The sequence below is a fragment of the Drosophila subobscura genome, chromosome E, assembly GCF_008121235.1.
Source record: "Drosophila subobscura isolate 14011-0131.10 chromosome E, UCBerk_Dsub_1.0, whole genome shotgun sequence".
NCBI classification, from domain to species: domain Eukaryota; kingdom Metazoa; phylum Arthropoda; class Insecta; order Diptera; family Drosophilidae; genus Drosophila; species Drosophila subobscura.
The window spans coordinates 11,802,778-11,820,293 of NC_048531.1; the positions used below are offsets into that span (position 1 = coordinate 11,802,778).

General features: G+C 47.9%; 1 protein-coding gene across 1 annotated transcript; it reads right to left on the reverse strand.

The window, feature by feature from the left end:
- Nucleotides 1–3,025: 3,025 nt before the first annotated feature.
- On the reverse strand, nt 3,026–14,347 carry LOC117890614 (protein suppressor 2 of zeste). Its single transcript, XM_034795555.1, has 8 exons — nt 14,264–14,347; nt 10,479–10,740; nt 10,284–10,380; nt 9,996–10,163; nt 9,664–9,907; nt 6,867–9,426; nt 5,646–6,803; nt 3,026–4,298 (listed from the first exon to the last, which is right to left on the reverse strand). Exons 2-7 carry the CDS (start codon nt 10,672–10,674, stop codon nt 5,653–5,655), a joined length of 4,416 nt encoding a protein of 1,471 aa, XP_034651446.1. The 5' UTR covers nt 10,675–10,740; nt 14,264–14,347; the 3' UTR covers nt 3,026–4,298; nt 5,646–5,652.
- Nucleotides 14,348–17,516: the final 3,169 nt, after the last annotated feature.

The window sequence follows — 17,516 nt, forward strand, 5'->3', positions numbered from 1 at the left end:
GTTTATCACAATGAAACAAGAAGAAATATGTCAAGATAAAAGCGCCTCTAGGACTTCATTGATTGTGGCTTTGCAAACGATTGGATTGCGATGGTTTTTGAAAGATTCTTGGATAATTACCAGCCATAAAATGGTTTCGAATTTATGCCGTCCATAAAATTTTTCATATTCTGCGTGGCTATCAGTGTTGCAAAGTCTCAGATTATTCGACGAGCCCGTGACTCTATTTCTAAGTAAATCAACTGAGAGAAGCTATGGCAATTTCCAACACTTGACTTACGGTTGTCTTATTTTTAAGCTAATGAAAAAAGCCCAAAACTTTTCCATGCAAAAGATTAATTGTTGCAGGACGTAGTACACATATCTTTTTTCTTGCCGCGTTTCCCGAGAACGTTTATCAACCCTTCAAATGGAGCTTAGAATACTGATACAGGCGTTTGATAAATTCGTTTTTAATTACTAGTATCGCAGGTATTCAGGCCGACAATAGAGTTTGTGAAGCAAATGAGATTTTCCATACAATGTCGCATTGAGTCGGCTTGACTGGCAGCTACATCAGCGACAGGGGCAGAAGTGGAAAGCAAACAGATAATAAATCATAACCGTTAAGTGTTTTCAATTACCCAATTTACCAATCGCGAATCGCAAAGCGGGGCACGTTCCAACTGTGGCAACAACAAAGGCGCAACAGCAACGGCAACACTAATACTTAAATGCTATTTATCAGCAGAGCGGAGCAGGCCTGGCACGGGGTGGGGGGTGGTGCTGGTGCTGTTGCTGGCACTGTTGGGGTGTGGCAGGGAGGCAGCACATGCCAAACGGGTGGCCGGATGGAGCAAAGCGGCGCGAGGCGGCTTGGAAAGCTCTCTCGTAACCAGGCAGGCAGCAAAAGCAACAGAAACAAAAGCTGATAAGTCTGTTTTCGCAACGACAGCAAAAAGTCAAACGTCGTCTGCCTTCCCCCTGCTCAACCCACTCACTCTCTCTCACACAACCTCTCTCTCTCTGTCACCCGCTCGCTCTCTCTCCGCCGACGCTAGGGATTCTACGGATTGATGGGGAGACGTGGGGGTGTGGGTGTGTGCGCAGTAAAGTGCGACATTTTGCTGCTGATTAAGTAGCGTTCGTTTTTAATAAAAGTACGACAAGGCAAATAAAACAACAAGTTGCCCAAATGGTGCTGGCAGCGTGACACGAGTGAGTTGCTCGTGAGTTCAGTTTTGCTCGGAAGAAATACTGTAATTAAATATATAAATCTGTTGGTATTACAGTGAAATCAATCATATATTCACGTGTTCTTTGAGCCCAGAATATTCAAATGTACATTGATCAATTCAATTAGTTTTGTATTCCGTAAGTCAAGCCTCTAAATTGTCCATTAGCCCCTGAAGCTGCCTACCACTTTAAATAAACGATATGTTTAATATTCAGCTTTCCCCTTGGGATACGAAACTGGCATGACAGCTCACCGTCACGCTCTCATCTCTGGGACAGAAAACACACACTCTTGCCGTTGGATGATATACACATGGCCACAAAGAGACAGGCAGCAGAGCAGGCCCTGCCACCACCCACTGAAGCTTCGGCGAGCGAGCTCACTCGGCAATCGTTTACTCGCCTTCGTCCTTGTGCACGTCCTCGTGCTGTCACAGCAATCGCCCTTGCAGAAGGTTACGCTGCTGGGACGCCGCCGGCACGTGTCCCGTGCCCCGTTATGTGGCTGCGGCTCTGCGGCTTTTGTGGGGGAGGAAGGCATGGACAACGACAACGACAACGACAACGGGGTTTTGGTTTTAGCGTGCTGCCATATGTTTCCGGCAAGTGTCCGCCCAACTCCTTCCACTCGGTGCTCCCTTCCATACATATACTTGGAGTGGCAGCTCCAGCTCCAGTTCCCCCTCCTGTGAGGCATGAAAAGCGTTGAAATCTGCAATGCCAACAACAAGTAGAAGAGGGGTGGCAAGGAACAAAGCCGAGGCTGTAACCTGATCCAACTTCCTTCGACTGGGGCGACACCTTCTGTCGCCACCGTCGAAGCATCGCTCTGATTTATCTGTGCCCCAGCCACAGCCATATCCATAAAAATATATAGAGAACCGCATTGGCACTCGCATTCGCATTCGCTTTTGCCATCCCATTTTTGAAATATATTTTCTTGCACAGGGTGTTTCATTTTGATGATTTTTTATTGTTTTCGAAAATCAGCTAAATTAACTTAGAGTGTGTGTGTGTGTGTGTGTGTGTGTGTGTGTGGATTACATTTCGAGTGTGGGTTAACAATATTTCATACAAGAGTGCGTACAATCAGAGCTATATTCTACATATTTATATATTAATAGGTTTTATATTATTTAGATAGGGTTTATTCCGATCAATACAATATCAGCTTACACAAGTCAAGAGGTGCGATCGGATGTCGGACCTTCAAATATACAACTACATACACATACATTCGTATATGTATCTCAATAATAGCGATAAATAAATATACAACAATCAGGAATCGAGACAAAGTTTTGGAATATACTCGTACGTAAGTCTGTAGCTGGATCCCGAGGCTTTTCAATTTGTTTGATTGCCTGGAAATTATGTTAATTTCGTACAGATCACGAGGGATGCTGCTGCGAATGCCGCAGGGTTGAAATCGAGTGAAAATAGAGGGTAGGTCTTTATCTCTTTCCCTTTGTGGTGGACACCATTCTACAATTACAGCTATAGCTATTCCCGTAAGAAACGCATTGAAGTATTTCTTAGTACGATTCCTTCTAATCCTCCTTCTTCCTTTTTTATATATATTTTTTTGAGTGTAAAATATGTACAATAACAAAAACAAAATATCAGCTAAAAGCGGGAAAGGTTAGAGGGAAAGTATGAAAACCTAAAGCCTTTTTTCAAGTCTATGAATATCGTAAATGTAAGAGTATAATATCATATCTGCATTAAGTATAATAGCATAGTATTTTTATTTGGTCAAAGCTCTAAAAAAAAAGTCCAAATTTATTATCGTTCGCCGTGTGGTGTGTTGTTTTTGTTTTCATTTTGCTTTGCCCGGGATTCATTTCATTTCATTGCGATTCGATTCGATTTAAATTTATGTACAAAGTTCGTGCTGCAATTAAACGTAACGCGCTTAAACAACTAATTCGAAAAAAAGTATCTACAAGATATACGCGTATCTGCATACGTTTATCGGTATGTGTGTGGGTCTGTTATTTGCATTATTCCGTTTTGTTTGTTTGATTTGCTTATATGTAGTATTGTTTTGTTTTGTATTTTTATGCCTGACACGCTCGCCTCAAAGCGGCGCAAAATCGTTAAAATTTTATCGCCTCGCTGAAGAACGTGAGTATGTATGTATGTATGTATGTATGTATGTATGTATGTATCTATGTATCGGGGTATTTGTATGTTTGTTTCTCTATCCCGGCGTTTGTGTATATCTGTGTGTTCTCTTCATCTTCTTTATGGGTGTTCTGTAAGTGCTGTTCTATCCACCCGGACAGCACATTTTTGACTCTACCACCACCAGCAGCGCGACGAAAACCACAACTTCACACTTCGGAGCACATTCTCCACGCCGCACTGGTGGCAGGTCGCAAGTGTGCGGCAACACTTTCCATAATCAAATATTCTTGATGCGATTACACTTCCCCTAACATTCAGGCGCCCTATCGGGCATCGCAATACCATAATCCTATTTTAAAAAAGTCTCTCTCTATCGCCTACTTCTACTGGGGCTTGGGGTTCTGATTCTGTTTGGACTTTCACCCGAAAAGGCAAGAAAAAACGAAGATACATCAAAATCGTTAGTTACCCGTATGCGTATGCGACCTTATCTCAGGTTTTTGTTGATATTTTATAATTAATTCGTTGCTGTTTTGTGCTTTTGCCTAACCTTTTCTTTTTTGCTTGTCAGTGTGTATATTTGATTAATTATTTATGTACGATATTTTTAACATTTGCTTCCCCGCCTATTATGGAATATTTCATTTGTGGCATCCTAATACAGTGGCAAAATATTTGCTTGGCCATGAAAACGATTCGGTTTGGTCTCTAATCTACTCTATATTGCTTTCTATTGAGGATACTTCGGGTCGGTTTTAAGGCTTACGAATCTCGTCTATTTCAAGTTAACTGTTTTCATACAAATTGCACTTTTCTCTTCGGGAGCGAGCACTGACAGGTGAGTTGTCGTTGTCTTCTCTCTTAGTTGTTGTTGTTGTTGCTGTTGCTGCTATTTTGTAGGTTCTCCAACGGCGCCACAAGATACATTTGCGTTCCGCACAGCCACAGAAAAGCTGCAAGCGAAAAGAATCAGAGAAGATGGAAGAAACCAGAATGAATGAAAATGTTGTTCTAGGCCTTTCTATGGGTGAAAATACAAAATGATGTAATGATGTTGTTCATTAAAAGGCCAACCGAAAAACCAAAAGAACAAAACGAAACATAGGAAGTAGAAGGAGAAGAAGGCTAGAAAATATCTAAATACCCTGCAGAACCATTGATGCTCTGGCAGCTCAGTAATCCGATAACTGAAGCGAGTTATCCATTAGTTAGTATGGATTTAAGAATACAACTTGAAAGGTTTGGCTGGATTTTCTTTTCGTTTTCCATGAGCCATGAGCATGTGAGGGATTCATTTAGGAACTTTTTGCAGCAGAATGAAGGGTATGTGCATTGTTGTATCGTAATTATGGGGTCAAACATCTAACAAAAATTATAAATACTCAGCGGTCGGAAGGGTACGAAAACAAAACTCAAATGCTTCTAACGGCAAAAATAAAAGCAGACTAGAGTTCGGTATGAATGACCGACCACGACCGTTGCCGAATGACGAGCGAGAGAGTCGAGTCAGAGTGCGCGAGAGAGAGAGAGAGAGGAGGAAGAAGTACGTTCGCGAGAGGTACAGACTAGGAGAGAGAGGGAGAGAGCAAGTAGAAGAAGACACATTATTTGTGTATAATGACTACTTGAGAAACGTAAAAGTAGAAACGAAAAGCAACAGCAGCAGGTGAAGAGGTGAGCTGAGGTGTGATGGAAGAAGAGGCCGGAAAAATGGGAAGAGAGAAAACACAAAACACAAAACACGAAACGCAATTTGTATAATTCGAGTCTCTATTCCGTTCCATTAAGTGTGGGAAATGCGCCAAAACGTACAAATTATAGCCAACTCATAAGGGAAATAGAAAAAAGTTCGCTTCAAGTTTGTTCTTTCTTCAGAGTTGAAGAAAGAATCAGCCAAAAGTCATTGCTGAAGGAACCAGAACCAGAATTTGGTAACAACAATACGGGGCCTTGAATTGCCTGAATTAAATTAGGGCTCCGAAATAAATTATAAAAGACAGATAGGAGATGTTCGCTGTGTCAATCAATATTGCTGATCAAAAGAATTAGGAATATTAAATCGAAAATGTGCAATAAAGAACAAAATCCTACATACATATGTATGTATCCAAGTAAAAATAAAATTAATGGAGGATCTATTCTCCATTCTCCAATTAAGGGACTATCACAAAATGCCTCGATCAGAGGAGAAGAGAAAAGTGAATCAAAGGCAATAAATAATAAACTTAACTTTGGATTGAACATCATTAGTTACTACTAGCTAAATGCAATTGAAAGTTCTTCAGTTATGTGGCACTCACCTTGTGACTAAGCGGAACTCGCCACCGGAGCCAGGGTGTCAGTGGCGGCGATCTGCACGGGTGGCTTGGGCAGGGCCTCGGACTGGCTCACGAGGCCCGCCGCTGCGGGTATGGACAGGAGAGTGCTGGCCGCCGAGACGGTGATTGCCGTCTCCTTGGTCGACTCTGACTTCGGGCCGATTGCGACTGGATCGGGTTGGGCTGTGGCTGTGGCTGTGGCTGTGGCAGTCGCTGTGGCTGTAACTGTGACTGCCGCTGTCGTCTTGGCCAGCTCCGGGGACTTGGCGGAGCTGGTGGTGAGCACCAGGGGAGCCTCCTCGGCCAGGGCAGCGGCTTTGGCCTCGGCACGAATATTCAAATTGGCCGCCACTTGATCGATCGTCGTCGGTTTCTTGGTCAGGGCACGCGGCGAGGTGGCTGCTGCACTGCATCCAGAGCTGCTGTGGCTGCTGCCATTGCTGCCGGTGGGACTGAGCTGGCCCGGCGCGGTGGTTGACATCTTGGACTTTTCCTCGGCCTTCACCGTCAGCGGTTTCGTGATTGCACTGGCCATAGATACAGATGCTGCTGGTGATGCTGCTGCTGCTGTCGATGTTGCTGCTGCTGGAAGCGTTGTCTGATTGCGAAAGGCCAGTGCGGATGGATTGGGTATGCTCCGCACTGAGGCATTCTGTGGCCGCACCACTGCATTCCCATTCTTTGGCTTGTTCTCGAAGATGTTGCTGCCGCCCGACTTTATCGAGATCTTCTCGCGCGCCGTCGCCGATTCGGAGAGCAAATGCAGATTCTGTAGATCATCGCCAGTGCCAGTGCCAGTGGCTGTGGCTGTGGCAGTGCTGCTGCTGCTGCTGCTGCTTGGAGTGCTTGTGTTGGTGGTGGTGCCATTTGCCGCTGTTGTTGTTGTCGCTGCCGCCCCAGAGGTTAATCCTCCTCCATTGCCATTGCTGTTGCTGTTGGCGGATATGTTCTGTTTGATTTTGTTTAAGGCTGCCTCCAGGCTGTTGCTGCTGCTGCCTGAGGTGCTGCCCGCAGGCGGTAATGTGGATGTGGGCGCCCTGCTTGTCCCAGCCAATTTGGTGCTGGTGCTGCTGTTGCGTCCAGGGTTCGCTGATAAATCAAGTATGTCGGCATCCTTGGCTGCTGCTGCTGCTGCTGCTGCTGCTGTTGGGGCCGTTTTAGTTGTAGTTGTGGCTGCTGCTGCTGCTGCTGCTGCTGCCGCTGGCAACGCTGTGCCAAACGGCGGTCGAAATTCGCGCAAACCAGTTTTCGATGGATCCAATGCAGTCGTGCCATTGGTTTTGCTTTGACTGCCGCTGCCGCTGCCGCTGCTGCTGCTGCCCGTCGAACCACCTCCGATGCAGCCAGCTCCAGTTCCCGCTGCAGCTGCTGGCGGGGATTTCTTTGAATTGGCGTCTGCCTTTGCGCTTGACTTTGATGGAAACGGGAGTGGATCGGTGTTGCGCAGATTTATTAATGCAGGCGGAGATGCTCGATAAGCCGCATTGTTGTTGCTCTTGCTGTTGTTGCTCTTGTGGTTGTGGTTCTGGTTGTTGTAGTTGTGGCTGCCACGTTGCCCACTCAGTGCGACTGCCAGCGGCGGCGACTTGACAATCGCCGGAATCGGCATTGGCATCGGCATGGGCATGGGCATGGGCATTGGCGGCGACTGGACAGCAGCTCTCTTCGCCTGTCCCTTGGCCTGGCTCTGAGCCTGTTGCTGATTCTGATGCTGGTGCTGGTGCTGGGTCTGCTGCTTGGGCAGTGCCGCCGGTGGTCCCATTATGCGACCGCCAGTCATCATCGCGGGCGGCTGCTTGGGCATCGCACCCGCCGCCGGCTTGCTGGGCACCAGGCGCACAAACTCCACGGCGGGCATGTGGCTGGCTGGCTCTGGGAAGGAGTAGGCCATTTGCTGGCTGGGACGACCGCGGGGCGTGATGGTCAGCGAGCCACTGCTGATGGTGGGGCTGGGCAGCGCCTGCTGCTGCTTGGCCATCTCCGGGCCGTACAGACGCGTCTGGGGATTGGGCAGGTAGGAGGCGGAGGCCACCTTCGGTCCGTTTCCATTGGCGTGCATCTGGAAGCGAGCCGCGTAGCTGGGCATGGCCTGGACTTGATGCAGGCGCGCCTGTTTGGCCAGGGACTCGTCCACGGAGACGGAGCGCTTCGGCTGCTTGTTGGCCGAACTGGCGATGGAGCTGGGTGTGGAGAGGTAGCGCTGCATGTGGTACATGTTGCGATTTGCGTGCGTCGGTGGCTGGGGCACCACAAAGTGTCCGCCAGGCGACACCGACTGGGCCTGTTTCCGGTTGTTGTTGTTGTTGTTGTTGTTATTGTTGTTATTGTTGTTGTTGTTGGTGTGCTGAGGCTTTGTGCCCGCCTTTGCTGGTTGCTGCTGCTGCTGCTGCTGTGGCTTGGGCTTAGTCACAGAAATCGTCGTGGATGGCATCGCGACTGGAGCGGAGGCTGGGGTAAAGGCCTTGAAGAGGCTCGGCGGCAGCGGGGGCGATGCCGGCAACGCGAGCTCCTTGGCCACCAGCGCCATTTTGGTCGCATCCGTTTCGGTTGTGGGCGTGGGGGGCGGCGTGGGAGCGCCGGTCATGAGGCTGCTGATGCTGCGCGACTCCTCGCTGAGCGTCCGGTTGAGCGCCTCGCTGGTGGCGCCTCTCGTCTCGTCCAACTTCAGGTGGGAGAGGGAGACGGAGGCGGAGGCGGAGGCTGAGGATCCCAGGCCCAGTTCGCCGCCAGCCAGGGAGTGTGATCGCTTCAGGTCCAGCTTGTGCTTGTGGTTGGTGGTGGGATTGGAAGTGATCTTCACCTTCATCTTTCCATCGGTCTGCGAGGAGATCTCCGCGTGCAGCTTCTTGCGCTTTCCATTCGCGTCCTTCGGCTCCTTGGAGTGCTTCTTCTTGCGCTTGCGATGGGAGCTGGACCCAGAACCTGCGTTGGGAATGGAGCTGTTGCCATCTGCTGTGCCCAAGACATTGGAGCCCGACCCAGAGCCATTGGTGGATGTGGAGCAAGAGGACATTGGCGAGGCGTTCGGACTGTATTTCGTGTCCGCTGCAGCCACCGATGGTGTGGAGTGGGTGGGTTCGATGGGCTTGAGTCCAATGTTCTTGGCGTAGGTCTCCAGATCGAGCTGCTGTGCGGAGCAGGAGGTGTCCTCCAGGCGGGGCTCCGCGGACATCGGCATGGACAGCTTGCTTCTCATGCTGTTCAGCTCGATCTTCAGCTTGGGCAGGTTGCCCTTCTTGTTGGCCGTCTTCAGCTCAAAGTCCGCATCGTCCACGTAGCGACTGAGCTGCGAGGGCGGAATGCTCACCACGATGTTCATGTGGGGCGGCAGTGCGGACTCTCGGGGCTGGTCGGCCGCATCCGCATCCGGCTCTGCCTCGGGCTCACTCTTCACACGCGCCACGGCATAGTCGCTGTAGCGCATGTCGTTGCTGCGGAGACTCTTGAAGCTGCTCACCGAACTGGAGCTGGAGCTGTCCTCCAGCTCGCGCTTGGCCGTCGCCAGGCGCTTGGCCTTCGGTGGCGGTGACACTTTCGCGGATTTGTTGCGCCCCTTGCCGCGCGGCGAGCCCGACACCGAGGGCGAGTCCATCTCCACCTCGAGGTCCTCGGCGAAAGTCACCGACTTGCCGCTCTTGGAGCGGCGCACCTTCCGCGCATTGTCCACCTCCTGGCTATTAATCCTCGACAGATTGTGCTCGTCGTTTTTTGCTCGCTCGCTCTCGTACACCATAATCCGGTAGCAGAAGGCCATCGGGGCATGCTGCAAGGGGTGGACATCGGACAGCGGGCAGTGGATGGAAGGGGGATGGACAGTGACAGGGGATGGAAAGTGGACATTGAACGTTAATCTGGTGGCACAATTGGATTCGATTCCCCGCCCCTTGGCCGCTTTCGAATTTTCCGGTAATTGGAAAAGCCACAAAAAGCGACAATAGACACAACACAACGCCCGCCCCGTAATCCCACCCAGGGAGTAGCTGCGGATTGCGAAACTTACCCCAGTCCACTTGTAGCAATAGCCCACGTCCATCAGTGTGAAGCTGGAGGGCAGCACCTCGTCCTCGTAGGTCACCTCCACCTCGACCAGCTTGTTCTCCGCATCGATGTTGTACTTGGAGCAGAGGAAGCGCCGCAGCAGCTCCACCTTCAGCCCGGCGGGGCACTGCAGGTAGATAACCGGCGGCACCTCGCTCGCCGCCGTGCACTTCTCCAGCATCGCCGGATGGTACTCCAGGGAGAGGCTGCACACGAAACAACAAGCCAAAATGGATGGCATTAAAACCTGCCCATGGACCCAAGGAATTGAATTTCCCTTATATTCAATCTCACCTCACAAGATCCGCCGGTGTGAAGAACTCCGGCTCGGGCACCGCCTGCTGGTCGTCCCCATCGAACAGTTCCCGATGCTGCTCCTTGAAGTCTGCCAGCTGATCGCACTCCCTTCGATACAGGCCGGGCACCAGCTTATAGATCAGCGATCGCAGAATGTCGTCCGATCTGTGGTGGATTAGATTTAATGGAAATCATTTAACTTAAGGGGTAATCAATGGATTCGTGCAACTTGCTGGGCCATTGAAAGTTGTACAATGGGTGGATGGAATATTTGTATGGGCCTACCTGAGGTTGATCTCGCTGATCTCCTTGCCGCCGCTGGACTTGCACTGCGGGCAGTAGGCAACGCGCAGCAGATGCTTCAATATGCAACTGCGGCAATCTGGGAACAAGACACATGGGAAGCAAATATGTTTCAAATGAGGATCCCGGCAAAAAGGACAACACTCCGAAAAGGGAGGGCAAGGGAAGTCGACTTACATGTGTGATAGCAATGGTCCACTGTGGTGGGATCGATCATGTAGCCATGACAGAGGCCGCATGTTATCAAGCCGTGAAACTGCCGCACGTCGCAGTGTGTGGCAGCAGTTGAGACAGCTGAGGAACTGGATGCAGTTGCGATTGTGGAATCCATTGGCGCGAGTTGAGCCGTTTTGTGCGTGGTTTGGAGATGCATTCTCCTGCCGGAATTGTGTGTTTTAGTTAGCCTCTTTGTGGAGAACACTCAAGCGGCTAGCATGTCCTGCAATAAAGGAAGCCATTCAGGTTAAGAGAGAGAGTGCTAAGCAAGTTATGGGTAATAAACTGTGGGTCCACGCTCGTGCACCCCACTAATGATGGCCAAAACGAGCGAGCCTCGACCCCACAACTGGCACAACAGACAAGCGATGGAGAGTGAGAGCGGGATAGAAGGGGGAATGGTGAATGGGGAAACCCATAACTGTGAGAAACACAAGACTGAGCCAAGTCCCATCATCACATCACCATTCGCCCATCATCGTCGTCAACATCTTTGTGGTTGTCGCTCGTCAACGGCAGCGACAAAGCCACAGAGAGCGAGAGAGATATGTACATCCATCCATCAACTATGTATCTGTATCTGTATCTGGCCTCAAAGATAAAGCAACGTCAGCAGCAGCAGCACACACACACACACAGACACAGAAAACTAGACACAAAACGGAAAACTTTAGACTAGTAAGGCAGCCATCCATATCCATGAATCGGAACAATGATGAAAACAAAAATATGGATACAACAACAAAAAAAGAGTACAAAAGTAGCAACTCTATAAGGTTTGGACACGATGGAAGGCTGCCAGAGGGGCGGGGAGGGGCAGGGTCTGTAGTCTTTCGGGCGCACAAGCGACGCCCTTCGTGCCACAGAGGGCACCTACCGAGAGCGAGCGAAACACACACTCACACAGCTACAGTTACAGCTACAGCTACAGACAGCGACAGCGACAGAGGCAGAGACACAGAAAACGATGTGCACTCGACGGTGTACTTGAAGCTAGTTTTAGCTTGCCTCCCTTTCCGCCCCCTGAGCCCTAGTGGGCCACACCACTTCTCCTGGCACTGGCTCTGGCACTGGCACTGGCACTGGATGTTGCCGTGCAAACGAATAAAACTACGAAAATTACGCTTTTGTGCCCCACACAAGCGAGTCAGTCCGTCAGTCAAAGGCAGGGCAGAGTAAGTAACAGAATTTCCATCATTATTACAGCGACTACTACGATGATGACGATGATTATGATGATGATGGTGACGATAATGATGATGATGCAGGGAAGGTGGAAAGGTGATGGCCGGGCAAAGTTCAGCAGGTTGTTGGTGGTACAGATACTGCTACAGAGGGATTGTTGGCCAACCCACAGGATTTCCAGCTGCTTTCCAGATCTGTCTATAATGTATAACCCCTGAGCAAAGGATTTTAATCGTTTATACTTTATAAATAACTACTTAATCTTCGTTTGTAGAGTACACAGTACTATAATCTATCCATCCAGTGGTATATCATTAGAGGTTGATTAGCTGTCCGTTTTCCTACCCTTAACCATCAATATAAACAAAGAAAGCTCAAACAATTTTATTACTTTTAGTAGCAATAAGTTGCCTAAAACTTCGAGTGTGTCTGTTTATCTTGAAAGTATCTCCAAGATCATATTTCTAATATGCCAAATCTTCCAATCAGATCTAAAATTGATACTAAATGCACATCCAATCAAGTTTCAAGAGACGTTGAAACCTTCTATAATATTTTTTCCCCCATATACTCCAGAAATCAAACCCCTTTTCCTGAAGATCTACACAATAATATTCCCATTTTTCCACCCAGCCTCTAGGCTGAGATTCTGCCACCCCAAAGGGCAGCCAGTAGTCGGCACAGCTTCATCCATTTATTGTCTCCATTGCCACTTTCCTTTCCCCTCGCCTCTTTCCAGTTTCTAGTTGCTGCCCTCACGCGAAACTGGCACGAAAGCTTCGGCCTTTGTGAAGGGAAGACCGAAATAGTTGTGTTGTAGTTGTCAGCAGGCAAAATGACAGCAGAGAAGCAACGGAGGAGATGAGAAATAGTAAGAAAGGGAGTACGAAGAGAAGAGCTGAGCAAGGGAGGCTGAGCTAGCAAAACAAAAACCCAAACAAAAACAAAAGCTTAAGAAACTAGAAGTAAGAAAGAGGCTACAAAGGGGGCGCAAAGAGGTGGAAATGGAATATTAAGAAGATGGTGATGGTGATGCTGCTGCTGCCACTGCTGTTTCTTTTGATTACAGAGTGGGGGCGTGCGCCCACACGCCCATAGGCCCGCCCACTCAGCTGGGCAAAGGTGTGAGAGGACGCATGCATGTGTATAAGTGCTCGTTAAAATGCCACCCATTGTTGGCCGATGATTTGATGACGTTTCGTATTGATGACGTCGTCAGTGTGACGTTTTTGTCCACGCTTTTTGTTTATACGCCGCAATTTCGTAAAAGGCGCGCACTACCATACACACAGATACACACACACACACACACACACACACAGTGACAGTGACGAAATGGTCACAGCTTGAAAGAAACGTCAGCAGAGGCAGCGACAGCGACACCGACAGCGACAGCGGCAACAATAATAACAAAAGTTACGACAAGCGCCGGTACGAGACACGACACCCACCGACCCGCCCGCAGGGTGGTGGTTGCTACTGCCATTGCCACTCACACACACACTCACACACACGCTCGTAGATGTGGAGCAACCATACGCAACAAGCTCTTGCCCGAATGTTGGAAAACGAAGACGACGAGGTACCGAGACCGACAAGCGAACGAAACTCACTCAGCAAAAGGTAAAATAAAGCACGTCAAACAAATTTCATATGGAAACGGCAGCTCTGCTGCCTTGTATAGCTTTTCTTGGGGCACGAAGACAAACTAAAAGCATTGCACGACGAAATTCAAATGCTACGTGCGGTACACACTAAATCGCGGTTTCAGATTCATTCGCTTCGCTCTCGTACTCTCGTACTCGCCACAATTACGAACGGCGCCGAAAGAGCGCACGCGGCGAAAAACGCGACATCAACATGTGCGTGTATTTGTATTTGGGATTGAGACGACACAAATTTGTAGATACATTCGCCGCGGCGAGCGTGCTCTGGCGGCGAGTTCCGAGTGGGAGTGGATGGGAGAGAGAGAGACCAGGCGGCAAACTTTCTACTTTTGCGCGCGCGCATTTTCGCCGCACTCAAGCCGATTTTACGAACCGCTTTTCGCCGCACGACGAAATTCCCATACGACACTCACACACGCACACACACACGTGTACACTGGTCACGTGTACGTGTGTTTACAAAATGTTCACCACTACACTGACACACCAGTTTTTCGGCGTAAAGTGAAATTTTCAGATTAGAAATGGGTTTCGTCGTTGTTGTTATTTTTCCCATTTCCACTTGGCTTACTTTTCCGCCCGTTCTGAGGGAAACTGCGACGCAAATTGAGAATCCTCACGGGCTGGAGGAGAGTTTTCCCGGCCGAGTGTCGAATCAGTTTTTACGCGCTTTTCAAATCGATTTACACTAAATGGAAATCCGTATTCACACACACACACTGAAACACACACACAATGAAGCACACACCCAAGAAACAGCGGCATCAACAGAGCTGCTGCTGCTGCTTCTTCTTTCACTTCAGCTGCTGCTGGCTCTTATCGATTTCTCATACACACGCTCTTTTTCCAACCCAACCATCCTCAGACAGAGATTTTACTGCTCGCACTCCATACCTCTCCGTCCGTCTCGCTCTATCACTTCTCGCTGTGAAACGCGTAGTATTCTACCGTATTTCTCGATCAGAGTGCACACGCCACGAAAAGTCTGAAAAGACTGATAGACCTGCTGGCGCTTTGAACCGTTTCGGGCCAGCTTTTCGTTCGCCGCTCCACGAGACGATATTCAGCGCAAACTCAGAGAGAGCGGCCAGAGCGAGATGGATCGATGCGCATTCGTTGCTGTCCTTGTCGGTGCTGCCGCTCGATTGGCTGCCCGAACACTTCGTCACTCGCGAGTGGGTGTGTGTATCTGTGTGTGGTGCGAGAGAAGAACTTGATTTTTTGGGGTGCTATACACGTACATCGTTCGCTCCGTTCGTTCCCGATTGATTCCGCGAGAGTGTATGTGTGGGTGGTGTTTTTAATTGAATTCGACGACTCCCGTCAAATGAGAGATTAACGCGCGTTGGGGCCTCTAAGGCCTTGACGTTTATAATTAACGCAAAATTTCTCGTTTTGCTGTTGCTTCATCTTTTTTTCGCTCGTTTTGGCCATGTCCCCATATCGCAGCACAGCCGTTGGGCATTTCATTTTGTTAAATCTGTTGAACCTGTTTTGGCTCCAGCCCAGTCACAGTCGCAGTTTCAGTCCCTGCCCATGTCCACAGCCATATCATATGCAAAGTGCGTTGTATCTGTGGCTGACATCATTCGCGTGCTGAAACTGATGCCACTCGATGTTAACTTCACTTGACAGTCGCCGCAGGGGGAAAATGTGTTTTTACAGCACACACAGAAAAACAACTGTTTTACTCGATCTGAATTTGCATTACAAAGGATTATGGCAAATTGAGGGACAGCAGCAAAATGTCCTTGGATAATTTCCAGCACGTACCACAGAAGCGTTTCACGGTCGCTTTGCCCTTGCCCAGCTCCAACCGACATGCCACGCCGAAAACAGAGGACGTCCTGTTCAACTGGAAGGCATCTCACGTTTGATCAACTGACAGAGATAAATGATGAAAGATTCTTGTATCCATGTCGGTCATGTCCTCAAGTCCTTTGCCGCTGTAGCTGCCATGGCGGGCAAGTCCATCCCACTTGCAACTCAGACGAATGGTTCTGTTTAGCTTAAGTATCTTTAGACTGACTTCGTGATAGTACCTGAAGAAATTTCGATTTTCTAGGAATTACTAGGATTTACTAGTTTAAAATGTGCAATGTATATTAGCTACTTGCTGCCTTTCACATTCTCATTCTGTTAATTTGAATGAAAGTCGCGAAAGTAGCTTCAAATTAGACTCTTTTTCTCAGTCTTAGTCTTAGTTTCAGTCTTCTACAACAACCGTTCCCTAACACACAACGGAAACTATCAAAATTGAGGGGCAGTGCTGGGACCCGGAAGGTTATGATCGAATTAAAAATATTCAGCAATGACAAAATGCGGACATGATGTGTTCCCGTGTGCACAGAAGATGCAAATACGGGAAGGGGAAATCATTTTGTAATTTGAGGAGCTCATGCTCAGTAAAAGTAAAACTTTGGGACACTAGAAACGACCACAGGTTTTTTGGAATTATTATGAAAACTTCAACTCGAGGAAGCCCATCTTTTCAAATAAACTTAGAGTTAAGAACATTCTATCTCTGGCTTCTGTTTTCTATCTTTTATGTATATTGAAAGTGTACGTGCAGAAGTTACCATATGGTATTATCTTTTACAAATTCTTAATAGTTTTACCTCTTAATTATAAACACCAAACAAGATTTAACGTTACAACAAACGACAACAGAGTAAAAGAAGGATCATGTTTAAGTGTTTATAATAAGCACGATAACTTCTATCCCCCAATTTGTTGTAGGATGCACAATATCAAGCTATATACTATTTTGTGGGCTATGCCTTCTTTTCAACCACGAGTGCATCTATTGAATGTTCACATTCCCGCGCTTTTCGAATGCGGTTGACTAGTAGAATGGCAGAATCGAGCACTGCGAAACGGTGCAATATTTTCGAAAGTAATTAAGAATTCTGCCCCAAAAAAGAGTCCACTCGATGCCCCTGTGCTTAAATTGCACCTCCAAACACACACACACACTCACTTAGACACAGATGCATGGCTATGCACATCGTGTTTGTGAAACAATTTGACTCTCTGGAAAACGAATCCTCTGGCAAAATGAATAATTAATGTAGCAACTGCTTTGCGGTTTTGTCGGTGGCGTTGCAGATACTCGCAAACACAAGGATTTGATGTTGGGTGTGTGGGTGAACGGGTACTTGGGTGTGGGATGGCTGAATGGCTCTAATTGCATTCTCTCGTGTCCTGTCGATTCTGTCGATGGTATGCCGGATTGAAGAGTTTGGGGAATTCACTGACTTTCAAGGGCATAAACATTCAATTTTGTTGCAAAATGAATTTGCGTCATGTTTCAATTAAGTGGAGATGTACATACATACATACATACATACATATAAATGTGCATATTTGGAACATGTCCTTGCGTCAGGTGTTAATTAAATCTGCATTGGCAGTAACATTTCCGTATCCTACTTCTGTGTACACAAAGGGTACACTTTTTTCCGGATACAATAAGGTTTGCAGATTCTTGAAGTTGACTGGTTTCCAAGGGGAGATATCATTGAACAAACGAGAGATGTCAGTCAGAGGGAAATCGTTTATAATAATTTTGACCCAAAAGTGTATTCTTTTAGGGAGATTCTCCGTACTTTCATAAAAAAGTTAGCGGTATGTGCATACATACATATGTACATACATATGGGAACGGATGTTTCCGCTAAGGAGAGATGTTGAATATAAATGTCTGTTGTGTAAACGCGTCCAGGGAGTCGCATGAACCCTGGAAACTCATCGTTATTTCATCGTACATTTGTATCTTCAAATATTTGTATGTATTACACGTATTTACGTACATATGTACTTGCACATGTATGTGTACATAAATTTGTACATATGCTTATGATATAAACCATAGGACTTACTTAAGCATTTTTCCATTCACTGTATGGTTGCCGCTTTTTGCGGTGAAAGCCCCGCAATAGATCCTCAACCTAACCCAAAAAGCCATTATTCTGCTGAAAAATAATTTTGACAGGTGCACTTATTACGGTGCTTTCCAGCAATTACACTGTGCGCCCGCCCACTGCCACTTCTTGGGCCACCACCCCTCGCCGCCACATACCCGCAATTAGTAGAAAATGTACGCTCAACGTGACAGTTATCAGAAAAGGGAGAAACAGAGCATAAT